The sequence below is a fragment of the Podarcis bocagei genome, assembly GCF_964188305.1.
Source record: "Podarcis bocagei genome assembly, chromosome: 1".
NCBI classification, from domain to species: Eukaryota; Metazoa; Chordata; class Lepidosauria; order Squamata; family Lacertidae; genus Podarcis; species Podarcis bocagei.
Window position 1 is genome coordinate 96,233,404 of NC_138125.1, and position 15,803 is coordinate 96,249,206.

Consider the following 15,803-nt stretch of genomic DNA (forward strand, 5'->3'; position numbering starts at 1 on the left):
CTCAAGTTTTATTATGTATTTTCTTATAATCATGCAGATCAAATGGAAAACATGAAGGGGGGTGTGCGCACTGCAGCCCAATAAAAATAATGAATACCTAGATTAGTGGTTGATTCAAAAAAATCAATGTGCAAGAGGAATGGTTTCCACCCACGCAACAGAACTTTCCCTCCTCTCCTCCCACACTGTGCCCCCACACCAAACCCAAATTTATTCTGATGGGTTGCTCTGATTAGGAGGGTTCAGAGGCCATTGGAGGGGAGATGGGAAGCTCCACTGCGAGAGCAGAAGTCATTCCACTCACACAAATATATAGTTGGAAACAACCCATTGTTTTATGACAAAAAAGTTTAATGTTTTTGTACATGGTTTGTTTTTATTTCCAGTTGTCATCGTAACATTGGAAACATTAATTTGGATTAAATACATTTTATAGCATAAATTAATAAAAAGCATCTTTTTTGGTCTTTTTTCTTTCAAGTATATATATACCATGTTAAGTACCTCCATACTTCATTAATCCATTCCTCAATAGTTGGAGAAATTGCTTGACTTCAGTACCTGGTTTTTCAGCTGCTATAATCTCCAAGACCACTAAAATATATATATTTATCTTTATACTTGTTATAGCTTAAAATGCATATGTGGGGTACATGTTGAATCCCCCTGCTCTAATTTATTATACTTTTATATTTCCTGTAAGCTGAACCATAATTTTTATTTAACTATTTAACTAATGTACCACTTGAAACAGTTCTCTCTAATATCCACCTTTAATAAGAAACAAGTGTTCCCGTTGGCCACACATTTTCACAAGTATATATAACTACATACACTCCAGTATATTAGCTCCATCCGCCATATAGCTTTAACTTGATTAAACATATGTATTCCAGGAGGAAAAAATAAATCTTTGACAATATGCTGTTATTATTACCAGTACAGTGGTACCCCGCAAGACGAATGCCTCGCAAGACGGAAAACCCGCAAGACGAAAGGGTTTTCTGTTTTGGAGGCGCTTCGCAAGACGAATTTCCCTATGGGCTTGCTTCGCAAGACGAAAGCCCATAGGGAAATCTCTGGGGACCTGTTTTAAATTGCTGGCGGTCGGGAGCAAAGACTTTCGCCCACAGCTGGCCTTCAGAAGAGGTCCTGGACCTCTTCTGAAGGCCGGCGGGGGGCAAAGGTCTTTGCTCCCCCTCCGCCTGCCTTCCCGGGACAGCGGAGACTTCTCCGCTGCCCTGGGCGATCTTAAAATGCTGGCGGGCGGGAGCGAAGCGTTCGCTGCCGACCCCCAGCATTTTAAAATCTCCCCGGGACAGCAGAGAAGTCTCTGCTGTCCCGGGGAGATTTTAAAATACTGGCGTGCGGGAGCGAAGTGTTCGCTGCCGACCCCCAGCATTTTAAAATCTCCCCGGGACAGCAGAGAACGCTTCGCTCCCGACCCCCAGCATTTTAAAATCTCCCCGGGACAGCAGAGACTTTTAAAATGCTGGCGGTCGGCAGCAAAGCCCTCCTGTCCCCGGAGCTTGCGGGGCGGGAGGTGGGAAGAAGGGCTTTTCTTCCCACCGCCAGCCTTCAGAACAGCCTTCTGAAGGCTGGCAGTGGGAAGAAAAGCCCTTGTTCCCCCCCCCCCAGCCTCCAGAAGAGGTCGGGGGACAGACTGTCCCTGGACCTGGTCTGAAGGCGGTTTCCCTAGGAACGCATTAATTGATTTTCAATGCATTCCTATGGGAAACCGTGCTTCGCAAGACGAAAAACTCGCAAGAAGAAAAAACTTGCGGAACGAATTAATTTCGTCTTGCGAGGCACCACTGTATCAATCAGTCAGAATATGTTAAGGTTCTGAAAGGCATATTGGGTGACATCCAGTGATCTACAAACAAGTCACTGTTGATACAACAGATCCCCCTGCCCTACCCCAGTATGCTCTAAAATCTGTTCAATACAGTTGGGAGTCAGTCTGGAGTAGACGGGGGAGCAACGCAGGAGGTTGCAAGGGAGAAAAGGAGTTGTTCTTGTTGTGTTTGTGGAAGTCTAATCATGTGATGTTGGACATTGCCAAATGATTCATGTCCCCTACAAAAGTGCAAATAAATCCTAATTTAAAATACCAGTACAGTGGGACCTCGGTTTACGAACTTAATCCATTCCTGAAGTCCGTTCTTAAACTGAGGTGTGCTTTCCCTAATGAGGCCTCCAGATGCTGGTGCCCTTCCACTGTTCGGATTCCGTTCTTAGACCGAGGTAAAGTTTGCAAACCAAGACACTATTTCTGGTTTTGCAGAGTTTGTAAACCAAATTGTTCTTAAACCACTCTTCTTAAACCGAGGTACCACTGTACTATACTATTTAGATATTCTAGTCTTAAAGAATAATGACCAACAATTAAAACCTCATGTTTGCATAGTCCTCCATTTTTTAAAGTTTTTAAAAAAGATTTTAAAGTTTCCTTAGTGTAAAAAACCAGGATAATAAATGACTGAATCTGATCCAGATTTGAGTGGGCTCAAACATACCATAAAACCTGTCCTGTTTTCTAAACCAAATTGAGATTAAATAGCTACTGTTAACTTCCTTCGGTTGTCTGCACATTTGTAGACAAGTTTATTTCCAAACCTCCTTTAGTGGTTTGACTCTCTAATCTTAGCCTATCTCCTCTTGCTCTTGTTTTTTAAATCTATTCATCCTAATGCTTTGGTTTCATTGTTACACCAGGGAAGTGAAACAGTACACTGAGATTTAGAATAAAAGAGATCTTCATGCTTTACCTGTCATTCCCAAAGAAGCCTGGGAATGTGCAAACGTGACTTTAGTGAAATCATTGTCCCCTGGTGACAAATCCATTTGTCCAGTCTCTACTGGAGTTAACATGTGAGAGGAATTCGTGAGGCCTGAAGAGGTGGAGATTTCATTGCTAGCCGTTGTGGATAGTTGTGTTGCATTAAGAGAACTGCTGACGTCTCTCAGTGTCCGCGATGTCCTCTCTCTGCTCCTATCAGTTAGACCTGAAGCAGATGCACTATCTGTGTGAGAACTGGAAATACTTCTCTCTGTATTTGAGCTGCTCCTTGGCTGACCACTGTTTTCTGCAGCTGAAACACAAGAGCAATACATTAGATGTGCCATCTGCATGCGCTAAAAGGGCATCACATTGCATTTCTTCCCATAATTATATTCAGACAGCTCTAATGGAAAACAAGTCCATATCCCCTTTTGTCTGACAAAAGCAATGAAGTTCAGAAAGTTGCCTTAGAGTATGATAAGAAAGTGTGATCCTGTGTTGAGTCAGTCAGAAGGGTGGTTACCTGTGAGTAGTAGAAAAAGGAGTGAACCTATGACTGTGTGTGTGTAGGGATGCTTCATTTCTGTACTTTTAATGCCTGCACTGCAGTGGGTGCTGCTGTAGAGGGCGCTCTGGTGCTTTTGGGTCAGGGAGACAGAGCCCAACAATATTTGAGGAACACAGAGTTTCCTGTCTCTGAGCTATAAGGTATTTGCTCTTTTTCTCTTCATGTTTATATTCATTGCTAATGTTTGGGCATCATCTTCACACCAGACAAGTCAAACGGTGCTCCAAAATCTGTAATAAAAGAGATCTTCATCCTGTACCTGTTGTTTCTGAAGGAGTTTGGAAATGTAGAAGTGCTGCTTCAGTGAAATCATTGTCCTCTGGTGATGAATCCATTTGTCCAGTCTGTACTGGAGTTAGCACATGTGAGGAACCCATGAGGCCTGAAGAGGTGGAGATATCATTGCTAGTGGTTGGGGATATATGCGTTGCATTAAGAGGACTGCTGACATCTCTTAAAGTACGTAATGTCCTCTCTCCACCCCTGTCATTTAAACCTGAAACAGACACATCATCTGTGTGGGAACTGGAAACGCTTCTCTCTGTATTTGAGCTACTCCTTGGCTGACTACTGTCTTCTGCAGCTGAAATTAGAAGAGGAAGATATTAGATGTGCCACCAGCAGGCGCTGAAGGTGGATCTTAATGCATTTCTTCCCATAACTGCATTCACACATATTTAACAGAAAACAAGTTAATTGTGCTCCAGTCCCTGCACCAGCTGATAGAAATGATGAAACCTTGGGGGGAAAGTCGGGGTTTAAAACCTTTATAATAAAATCTGAGGGGAAAGTGCTAGTATAAAAGAACTGCTTTGAAATATTCAAAAATACCTACATTTTAGGAAATTCCTACAAGCAGTAGCTTGCTCCACTTTAAACCCAGTGGAATACTGTAAACCCTGCAAAGCTATAGGATTGTGTTATGAAAGGAACCTCTAGTGTGACTCACGTTTCGGGACCAGAAAGGGCAAGAGACTTGAGAAAGCAAAGAATAAGATCTTGGAAAGACGGGGAAGATGCTAACTTGGGCACAAATTTCCGAGCAATCGTTGTACAGTATATTTTCTCTTTAAGTGCAAGGCTCTCACCCACAAGCCAAATTAGGTTCACGGGGTCTTAATTTGGCCCACAAAGTCATGTCCCAGCTAAGCCCACCTGCACCACAGCCAAGGCACCTTCAGACTTGCTCTGCAAAGCACATCACAACTGTGGCATGCAATGTTGACGGAGGGGATTGACCAAAGGAAGCTCCTCCTCAGAGTGACACTATAACGCTATGCATTATTATAACAAGACTTTAATAAGGCAGCATTTGATAAGACACAACCATGATTATTTACCCAGTCAGCTTCCAACAGACACTGTGTATTTCAAAGAGCCTGTTTACATTAACTGAATGAGCTATGTCTGCAGCCCTTTTGCAGCAAGGATTGCTGAGCTACAGCCATCAAAGTTCAGGATAAGATTGTGGCTAAAAGGTACGCAAAAGGAAGTCAAAAGCCAACAGCTATTCCAAAAGCTCCCACTCAGACATCCCACGAAATAATCTTGCTGGCAAGTAAGTATCCCCTCTGAATGCCCTTGGTCCCAAATAAGGAGATGGCCTCTTTGCCAATAAATGGAAGCAGTGCTTCCAAGTCTTGGTATCCCCATTCACTCACTCTTTTCTTCCTACCAGGTCCCAACCCAAAGAATGCACAGATTTCATCAGCAGAATATGAGGCAGCCAATGCTTCTTCTGCCCATCCCTTTTTCACTATACCACTGCCTGTCTCACTTGTTGGTTCTCTCCCTTTTCTGTTCTTAGCAATGAAACCAAGCTAAGTCAATGATCAGTAGTAAACTCCACCACCACCTGGAAGAGAAACTGACAGTGGGGCAATTGAATTGTGTTGCTTTCTTGTTTTGCTGTCCTGGGCTCCTTTGGGAGGAAGGGTTGGGTAGCAAATAAATAAAAGAAATAAATTGGGAAAGGCTATTCAAGAGGTGAACAAATAAAATCCCAGCTTGGATCAAGAGGAAGCAATAAAATGGGTAAAGAGGAAGTGTTCCATTTAAAGGCATAGAAGTTCTGAAAAGCATTAATAGTGCTTTGCCGATTGCTGGTGCTAAAAATGTGCCTCCTCATGGGGTGGGAGGTGGGAGTCTGAAAAAACATGGGAAGAAATGTGAGTGAACAAAAGAAGGCGATTCTAAAGAAAAGGGATACTGTGAAAGCAGTAGGATTTTCCCCACATTGCATCTTTTCCACTTTTGTCTTATCAGGATTCACCAGTCTAGAACCTAAACCAACTCTCCAAAATTCCTGGTAAAATTTCTTCTTTTGCACAACTATTAAAAACATAGGAACCATCTTCCCCTTTTCATCTACCTTTTTTCTATAAGTGGAAAAGATGTCTTCCAGTGGTTACTAGTCATGAAACCCCAGTTGGGAACCTCAGTCTTTACCAAAAGTATACTATCCATGCTGATGACAAGGAACGGATAGCTTCATCATGCTCTGCTTTATGAATTTCAGTGAGGAATCTTGCTATCCACTATCAACAGACTACTACCATGACATAGAACGACAATTGTTTTGATTTCACATAAAATATATTTCTGTTGTTATTTTTGAACGGAATGCCAAGAATCTAGTCCAGGCTTCCTCAACCTCGGCCCTCCAGATGTTTTTGGCCTACAACTCCTATGATCCCTAGCTAGAGGACCAGTGGTCAGTGGTCAGGGATACTGGGAAATGTAGTCTCCAAACATCTGGAGGGCCGAGGTTGAGGAAGCCTGATCTAGTCCTCAAATCATAATGGTGACTTGCCTTGCCATTTCTGGAGAAAACCCCCTCAAATTAATCATAAACAATCCTCTGCATTTTGGAACATACTAGAGAGCTTAAAGTTTTCACATCTATTATCTCAGGAATCCTTTCAAAAACCCTGCAAGATAGCCAAGTATCCTCCCAATATCTGAGATGCAAGGAGGATGAGAAATAGTGGCTTCCCTGTCGCCACCAATATTTGCTCAGCTGAGATAAAATCTGCAGCAACTTCCTGGCTCACAGCTCACATGGCATTACACTACAGCAGTTCTAAAACAGTATAATGCTATTATTTCTCTATGGGAATTCATTAAGAAGTAGACTTTTAGAACAGAAAAAACAACAACATACTAGTCTTTGGAGGCAAGTAAGACTGGGCAAGCCGAATCCTTGCTGAAGACTCAGGAAATTGTGTGACCTTTGATGTGTTACTTCTTCCTCTCGAATGTGTTGCATGAGATGGGAACTGGGTTCGATCAGGAAAGGTGGTGACTTCCCTCTGAGAAACTGGGTCTTTTCTTGATGAATCAGTCAGAGCGACACTGTCTGTAAGAAACTGTGAAGTCCTTTCTGTGCCTCTGTTGGTCGTTGTTGAACTGTCCATGCTGATGATATGCAAACTGGATGTTGTGCTGTCTGCATCCCACCTTCTATCTATATGGTGGCTGCTCCCAGTAACTGTAAATATGAAATGAGAAAATTAAACCCTATCAGGCTCTAACAATTTGGTATTTGCGGTGGAACCATGGCTTCCATCCATCTGATGTCTTGAATTTCACCTGGTGTTGAGAACTGTACAGAACTTGCAATAACTATATTATACTTGGGCATTACACAAAAAAGCAACTGGAGGGTAAATCTTGCAAAATAGGTGAATATATACAAAATTCGTTATTTGCATAAATGTATGCAGGTTCAGCTTTGTGTGGCATCTTATTCATACCTTTGCTTGAAAAGGGGGGTGTCTCAGATTCCATTTGCTTTCATTTTCAATGAAATTCAACTAAGACTAACTACAAACATGTATAATTTAATGATGACAAACACCATTAAACACCTTTATGTTTGTACATCTAACCGTTAACAAAGGAATGACCATAGCCTTCCAAATCAATCTGTGCCTCACCCAACTTCTCCTTATTCTTACACACACCCATTCAGCTTTGTTGTTTCAGGGTTTGTCAGTCCATTCAGATACAAAAAGACTTTTGATGGTGGAACTCACTTGGGTGATTATCCTCTGAAAGTGAAGAAATGGGTCTCCTGGGAGAATGTATCCTCAAAGTCCCTGTTTCAAATCCAGCAGTATCCAAGGAACTTGGTGAGGTATCAGCTCTTCTGGCCTGCATCACCGAAGATGACTGCTGAGCTGTATCTCCAGACCTGATCATTTCAATATAAGCAGAGTTTCTTGTTCTGGCTGTAGACACAGAAGCACTGTCGGTTATCGTCCACAGTGTCCTTCCTTTGACACTGCCATGGGCACTGAAGGCATCTGTACTGTGTGCATGAGAGCTGGAAGTCCTTGTTTCAATGCTGGAACTTTCGCTGCTCATAATGGCTGGAGGGGAGAAAAAAAGATCATTAAAACAGAAGCGAAACCAGGTCTGATCCTAATTACCCTGGGCAAGTCACAAATTTATTAGCGGACGGCAGGTGGTTGTTATGTTCATGTGTGTTTGGGCCCAACCTGTGCTTATGTGTTTGCATGTGTGAACAAAAACAGAGAGGGAGGGAGAATGTATGTATGTGCATGCCCATATGCCCCTCCATCACATCTCATGTGAATCATCTTGGGTTTCCACTCATTTCTCATTTCAGACTACCAATAGCAATGCAGCAGCAAAAAATTCTGGGCATTAATTTTTTCATATCATCCCAGAGCCAATAGTTCTCTAGCAACAGACACTACACCACCACAGAATCCTTTGTTTTCATATCCCCTGCCCCTGGCAGTCATAGCTGCATGAATTACTGCACTTTGGAATGTATCCCAGCTTTGTAATTACACCCTGTTGACCTAATTTATCCTCCTAATTATTTTTAACATCTTTCCAAGAGACCATGGGTTGGCTGCAAACAGTTGGTGATCATTACCAGCGGTGATCATGCTTTAGTGAAGCCCACGATCCTTGCAAGTTAAGAACATAAGAGCATAAGAATAGCTTTGCTGGATCCAGCCAATGGCCCATATGGTCCAACATCCTGTTCTCACAGTAGCCAGGCAGATGCCTTTGGGAAACCCACAAGTTATCCATATGTAAAGATGTTTCAGCTTAAACACAGAGACAGGGAGATGTGCTTTCAGATAATGTATTCCTGGATTCAGATTCTCTTCTTGGACCATACAAGGCAAAGCCAAGTCTATTCTCATAACAACAGTGGTCTGGCAAACTCTGTCCTGTAGGTTCCCTTCATCTGTGAGAAGCCTGTGCGTTCGGTTACTGTTATCAACATTCCAGAGCCAGCACACATGAGTGTCCAGAGTGCTCATATCTGACAGTGTCACACCAACAAATCATGACCCCAGACAACAAGCTGCTTGCCGGGGCCAGTTTGCTCTAGAAATTCAAAAACCTAGCAGGCTGTGCAGCACATGCATTTGTAACTCAATGCCTGGAATGTAATGTAGACCATAGTCCCTTTTTAGCAGCACTCAAGCAAAAAAAGTTGGGTATGTGTGTGGGCATGCAAAAATGTATGCGCCTTCCATCTCCCCTTCCAAATGTTTTGAGGAACGAGCCATCAGACTTGACTGCTCAGTGACACACTAATGCCTTATCTGGGTGGAATCACATGCTCTTTTGTGATACGGAGGTTCTGGAAAGGGTTGATAGTCCTCCCACACGATTTTCCCTTTAAGGTTGTGTTATGCTTTCTTAATAAATATAAATAAATAAATAAATTTTATTTATATCCCGCCCTCCCCAGCCGAAGCCGGGCTCAGGGCGGCTAACAACAATCAAATAATCAGCCAAATAATCACACAATCTAAAAATATTTCATTATAAAAATTAATTAAATCAAATTGATGGCAACCAATTAAGCAGAATTATGTGCAGGTTGCCAGAGGAGGGAGTCAGGCTGCGCCCTGACCAAAGGCCTGGCGGAACAACTCTGTCTTGCAGGCCCTGCGGAAAGATGTCAGGTCCCGCAGGGCCCTAGTCTCTTTTGACAGAGCATTCCACCAGTTTGGAGCTGCAGCCGAGAAGGCCCTGGCTCTAGTTGAGGCCAGCCTAACCTCTCTGAGGCCTGGGACCTTGAGGATGTTATTATTTGCAGACCGTAGGTTTCTCTGTGGGGCATACCAGGAGAGGCGGTCCCGTAGGTACGAGGGTCCTAGGCCGTATAGGGCTTTAAAGGTTAAAACCAGCACCTTAAACCTGATCCTGTACTCCACCGGGAGCCAGTGCAGCTGGTATAATACCGGATGAATGTGCTCTCGCAGCGAAGACCCCATAAGGAGTCTCGCCGCGGCATTCTGCACCCGCTGGAGTTTCTGGGTCAGTCTCAAGGGCAGCCCCACGTAGAGCGAGTTACAATAATCCAGTCTGGAGGTGACCGTCGCATGGATCACAGTGGCTAGGTCAGGACGAGAGAGATAAGGGGCCAACTGCTTAGCTTGGCGGAGATGAAAAAATGCCGCCTTTGTTATAGCTGTAATCTGCGACTCCATAGAGAGGGAGGTATCGAAGATTACACCCAAACTCTTAACGGACGGTGCTGGCACTAATTGCACCCCCGCAAGAGATGGGAGTTGCCCCCTCGATCCCATATCGTCCCGCCCCAGCCAGAGGACCTCTGTCTTCGAAGGATTTAACTTCAACCGGCTCCCACGTAACCATCCAGCCACAGCTTCCAGACATCTGGTCAGTGTGTCTGGGGCCGAGTCAGGATGGCCATCCATCAACAGATAGAGTTGGGTGTCATCAGCATACTGATGGCAACCCAGCCCAAAACTCCGGACAAGCTGGGCGAGGGGGCGCATAAAGATGTTAAAAAGCATCGGGGAGAGAATTGCACCCTGAGGCACTCCACACACCAAGGAGTGGCGTGATGACAATTCCCCCCCAAGCGCCACCCTCTGTCCCCGACCAGAGAGAAACGAGCGCAGCCATTGAAGGACTGTGCCCTGGATCCCCACGTCGGCAAGGCGGTGGTCCAGGAGTTCGTGATCGACCATGTCAAAGGCTGCTGACAGATCTAGAAGAATCAGCAGCCCTGACCCGCCTCGATCCAGCTGCCTGCGGAGATCATCTGTTAGGGCGACCAGAGCCGTCTCGGTCCCATGACCAGCGCGGAAGCCGGACTGGAATGGGTCCAGAGCAGATGTTTCATCCAGAAACCTACCAAGCTGTTCAGCAACCGCTCTCTCAATCACCTTACCCAGGAATGGAAGATTCGAGACCGGGCGGTAATTGGATAGATCTGAGGGATCTAATGATGTTTTCTTTAAGAGCGGACGCACCACCGCCTCCTTCAGTTCCCCTGGGAATATCCCGGTGCCAAGGGACAAATTGATGATATCCCCCAGGGGGCCCCGCACCTCGTCTGGACACGCTCTAATCAGCCATGACGGGCACGGGTCAAGAGGACAGGTGGTGGGCTTTCCAGCTTGGAGGAATCTGTCCACATCGGCTGGAGATATCCGGTCAAAGTGGTCCAATACTGGACCCGAGGACAGTCGAGGGGCCTCCAGTTCCTTTATTGTATCCAAATTGGCAGGGAGGTCATGGCGGAGCAACAGGACCTTCTCCGCAAAAAAGCTCGCAAATGCCTCACAGCTGTGTGTCAGATTGTTATTTAAATTTGGCTGTCCTTCAAGGGACGTTAAAGACCGAATTATACTAAATAATTGCGCCGGGCGAGAGCTAGCGGATGCAATGGAGGCCGAGAAGTAAGACTTCTTAGCAGCCTTCACTGCCATCTCATAGGTTTTCATAAAAACCCTATAAGATGTTCTTGAGGCTCCGTCACGGGCACCCCGCCATACTCGCTCTAGCCGTCTGAGGTCCCGCTTCATTTTCCGAAGCTCCTCGGTAAACCAGGGAGCCCGGTTTCTGCGGGGTCGCAGAGGGTGCTTAGGTGCGATCTCATCGATGGCTGCCAGGAGCTGGGTATTCCAGCCCTCAACAAGCTCAGTCAATGAGTCGCCAGGGGGAGCAAGGTCCCGCAAGGCTTGACGGAATCTATCCGGGTCCATCAGCCTCCGCGGGCGAGCCCAAATCGGCTCGCCACCTAAGCAGGGTGGGGGTGGAAAGTCAATCCTGGCTTTCAGAGCGTAGTGATCAGACCATGGCACCTTCATCGAAGGAGACATGATCACATCTATACCGGCGCCAAAGATCAAATCCAGCGTGTGGCCTGCTTGATGTGTGGGGCCCGAAACAAACTGGGAGAGCCCTAGTGTCGCCATGGAAGACACCAGGTCCAGAGCCTGTGAGGAGGGAGTGGCATCAGCGTGGAAGTTGAAGTCTCCCAATACCAATAGGTTAGGGAACTCCAAGGCCCAGCCGGCCACCGCCTCCAGCAGGCCTGACAGGGTGGCTGCTGGTGCGCTAGGTGGCCGGTACACCAGCCAGACAGCCAAGCTCTCCTCGGAGCCCCACACTAGGCCAACACATTCAATGCCGGGGATCGATGGCGATGGTAGAGCCCTGAAAGAGCAATCTTCCCGGATTAATACTGCCACCCCTCCCCCCCGGCCCACAGTCCGTGACTGGTGGAGGACGGAGAAACCCGGGGGCGCCATCTCTCGTAAGGTAACAGTTACCCCTTCGCGCACCCAGGTCTCCGTCACACAAGCCAGGTCAACTCCCTGCGAGATAAAGAAATCTCGCAGGGTAGCAGTTTTGTTGCCTATAGACCTGGCATTGCACAACACCAGTGAAGGAGGTGAGTAATCCTTGCTCACCCTACCCTCGTCTCTCGGGATGGGGCGTAGATTGGAAGGGGTACGAGCATATCCATATCTCGATCCCCTTCGCCTATAACATCTTGCTTGTTCTCTCGCTTGCTTCCACTTTCTCTCTGTGTGTGTCCATGCGCACATATACTGAGATGTAATCAGAATTTTAGAGAGTGGAATCATCAAAACGGTTATCACATTATCTATACCAGCTATGGCCAAACTTGGCCCTCTAGCTGTTTTGGGACTACAGTTCCTATCATCCCTGGCCACTTGTCCTGTTAGCTTGGGATGATGGGAGCTGTAGTCCAAAAACAGCTGGAAGACCAAGTTCGGCCACCACTGATCTATACCAACAGTGAACTCATTCTTTGTAACAGTCTTGGGCTGGCCCTGCTGATGCCTAGTTTGTTGTATTTCTGATGCTATACAAGTGGTACTGATTACCCCTAATTTTAGTTGATGGTTTCTACTGTTGTCTTTAGTTATGGTTGTTTTTAAGATTTGTGATGGATGATCCTCACTGCATTTTATGTATATATAGTCTTAGTAAAGGTTTGGCTCCTTCACGCTCTAGATCAAGTGCATGAGAAAGAAATCCTTATCCTACTATTTGTTTATTAAACTTATATTCCCCACCCCCCATCCTGCAAAAGAGGGTAGCAAGCGCACAAGTGATAAAACAATTAGAACACCTAAAAAGTAATTCCAATCTGGATGCAGATCTTATAACATTGAGGAAAGTAAGATAACAAGTAATAGGAAAACTGGTCTTTTGAGATAGATTAGCTAAGAAGTTACAATGGCCTCTTATATAAGTAACTCCCTCTACATAGAGGTAAAGTTCAGTTATAAATTCTTTTGTCACATACAAAGCCACTGCCTCCTGATTTGAGCAGAAATGGTGTCCATCCTCTCCTCTTGTTAAGATAAATTATTTTAGTTGCAATATGAAATTATCGCACAGCCTTTGGTATCTGTGGCTTTCTTCCCGAGTTATAACTACAACATGTGTTGTGATGATTACCAGACCTGCCTATTATAAATGCTACTTCCTCCTACACATTTGTGATACTGTTATAATGCATCCAGCATAAACAGATTCTGCTTTTACCCCAACTTTTGGGTTTCCACTTTAGCTGTTTGACTGGATTGTGAAGTTCTTAAAACAACACATAACGGATGTGATCTATTTGTATAGCACATTACAATGAACTTCATCATATATATTTTTACTCTTGCCATTGAATTTACAGCTGCTATTTGTGTTATTTATAAATCAGTCTGGGTTCTGTGCAGCCCAACTCCCCATGAACATTTCCTTGGAAGTAAGTTCAAGATAGTTGCCTTTAAATCTATGAGATGTGTTCATTTGTCAGCAGCACCAGCCCTGCCTTTTCTACCATTCCCAATTATGTGGTTGCCCTGCAAGAGATGGTCAAGCAGACAACGATGCCAACAGTTATTTACTTGGCACTTTCAAGGAGCAGGGCCTTTTCTGTGGTCTCCCCTCCACTTTATAAAACTCAGTTCCAGGGGGACATCAGGCAAGCCATGTCACTCAGCTCTTTTAAATGAGCTCTAAAAATGTGCTGTTTTAGAATGGCCTTTGAGGATTAAAATGTGAGACTGGCAGAATGGTTGGGCCATGCATGTCCAATGCTGGTTTCAGCCTATTTTAGTCTGTGTTTAATTGTCTGACTGTATTCAGATTCAACAGTTTTACTTTTGTATTTTAATGATTGTTACTAGTGTATTTCAGGGATCGGAAGCCACTTTGTGGGCTGACTGTTCTGAAAAGTGGAATACAAGCCTTTTAAATAAAGTACAGAAATATCTCCCCAAAATTATGTTCCTTATGCACTCCATTTGATTACAGGTTTCGTTCATGCCTCAAACAGCAGGAAGCTCACTAACATTACCATACGACTTAAATCTTTATTTTCACAGAGGTCAAAGGCACAGAGACTCTGAATCCTCTCGCTCCATTTCTGCAAAGGGCAGCCACTAAGACTTGTTGAGGCCTGACCCTACTTAACTTGTATAGTCTGATAAGCTCACAACTCAAATCCTGTTCCTGCTCAATTTGATAGCAAAGCTCAAATTAACTCCCATAAGTGAGACACCTAAAAAGGGGGATTACCGAATGGAAGTATTGGAATGTGGCAGCTGTTAAATGAAAATATTATATTTTAGGAACTTTAAACCCAACATTGTAGGGTTTTAAAAAGAAAGAAAGATGGCTACCTTTTCTAAATTTCTCAGACTCTATGAAATCAATGTATAACAGGCCAGATAGGCTTAATTTATGAGTTAATTATACATACCCCTTTGGTATTGCATGCATCCCTGTTCTATTAACTTATTTATGGCATCTGCTGACAAAGGAAACTGTATTTTTCATTTCTGTGTATACAGTATTATTATTTTTTAAATGCATATCTGATCTGTAACAGAATACTTTGTATTGGTACAATTATATTATTTTTATTTGCCCCTTCATTTCCCCACCCTTTCCTTTTGTGTGTATTTGTTACTACACCGGGAAAATGAAACAAAACGTTTTTGAAACATTTCTGGGCAGAATATAAAGGCTAACTGGAAGACTTGCAGAAGGGAATTAGAGAAAAGTGTTTGCTTTTCAGCTAGGATGCCAGGATAAGCAACTCTGCTGAGTAGAGAAACGAAGTCCTGAGTTCTGATTTATTCAAATTTTGAATGGTTGAATACTTCAGAGTTCGTCTTCTGCAGTTATCCTTTCAAAACACATTTACAAATTAAACATTCAGAGACAAAAAGTGGAAAATTATATCGCTCAATAGGTTAAAGATAATCAGCTCCTTCCCCACAATTTGTCCTTGGTAGATTCCACCCTTCAACGGCTATAAAAGTGTATGTGTGTATGGATTGGGGGACACAATTCACCATAAATGTGCTGTTTACACAGCATTATATTTTCAACATTATGATGCACAAGGAATTTGATTAGCAATCTTATTGAATAAAAAAGGGATTATTCATTTACGTAGGTTTCTATTCCTCTCCATTGCTGTGTTTTAACAAACTGAAAACATAGAAAACCAGTTAAAAATGAAATAAAATTTAACCATATCGGAACCATATCAACAAGACACACATGAGGTGATTGTGAGGCTATGTAAGCAAGGCCTGCCTACCCATCAGCTAAATATTTAGCAAAATTGGGAAATGGCCTGATCAGGATATCATCCCATGTACTGTCAGTCATACATTAGTAGCTGAGTAAGACCTCTTCACAAGCTTGCCTAATATACAGTCAATAGAGAGTATGGTTGGTATTTTGGCTCACTCACACTTTAAATTTAAACCTCCCTAGTTTACAAGTTTCATAGCTGTAGAGGGTCACCGAGAGTCACTCTACGCAACTTTGTTCCCTTCATTTGCTATTTATTACATTCCCCCCTCCTCAGGACAATGTACATGGTCTCTCCCACCCCAATCAATGCTTTACCCTCACAATAGCCCTATGAGGTAGTTTAGAGAAAGTGACTGTCCCAAAGGTATCCGCTGAGCATCATTTATGAATACAATTTATACTTGGATCTTCCTAAACTATATCCAGTACTCTAGCTTATGTACTGATTCAAGGGCAGAGAATGGGTGGGGTGGGGTAGGGGGGCATCACACATCTCTAGCAGGAACCATGTCTGTTCTTCTGGCCCTCAATCTTTGTGGTCTCTGAAATGAGAGG

General features: G+C 44.1%; 1 protein-coding gene across 1 annotated transcript in view; it reads right to left on the reverse strand.

Annotated features, from left to right (window-relative positions):
* Positions 1 to 15,803, reverse strand: part of HEG1 (heart development protein with EGF like domains 1) — a 64,791-nt gene that overhangs the window by 31,628 nt on the left and 17,360 nt on the right. The window contains exons 2-5 of the mRNA XM_081188269.1: positions 7,391 to 7,726; positions 6,517 to 6,843; positions 3,613 to 3,936; positions 2,772 to 3,095 (exon numbers count right to left, since the gene is read on the reverse strand). Coding sequence (XP_081044395.1) covers positions 2,772 to 3,095; positions 3,613 to 3,936; positions 6,517 to 6,843; positions 7,391 to 7,726 — 1,311 coding nt within the window. The remainder of the gene's footprint in view (positions 1 to 2,771; positions 3,096 to 3,612; positions 3,937 to 6,516; positions 6,844 to 7,390; positions 7,727 to 15,803) is intronic.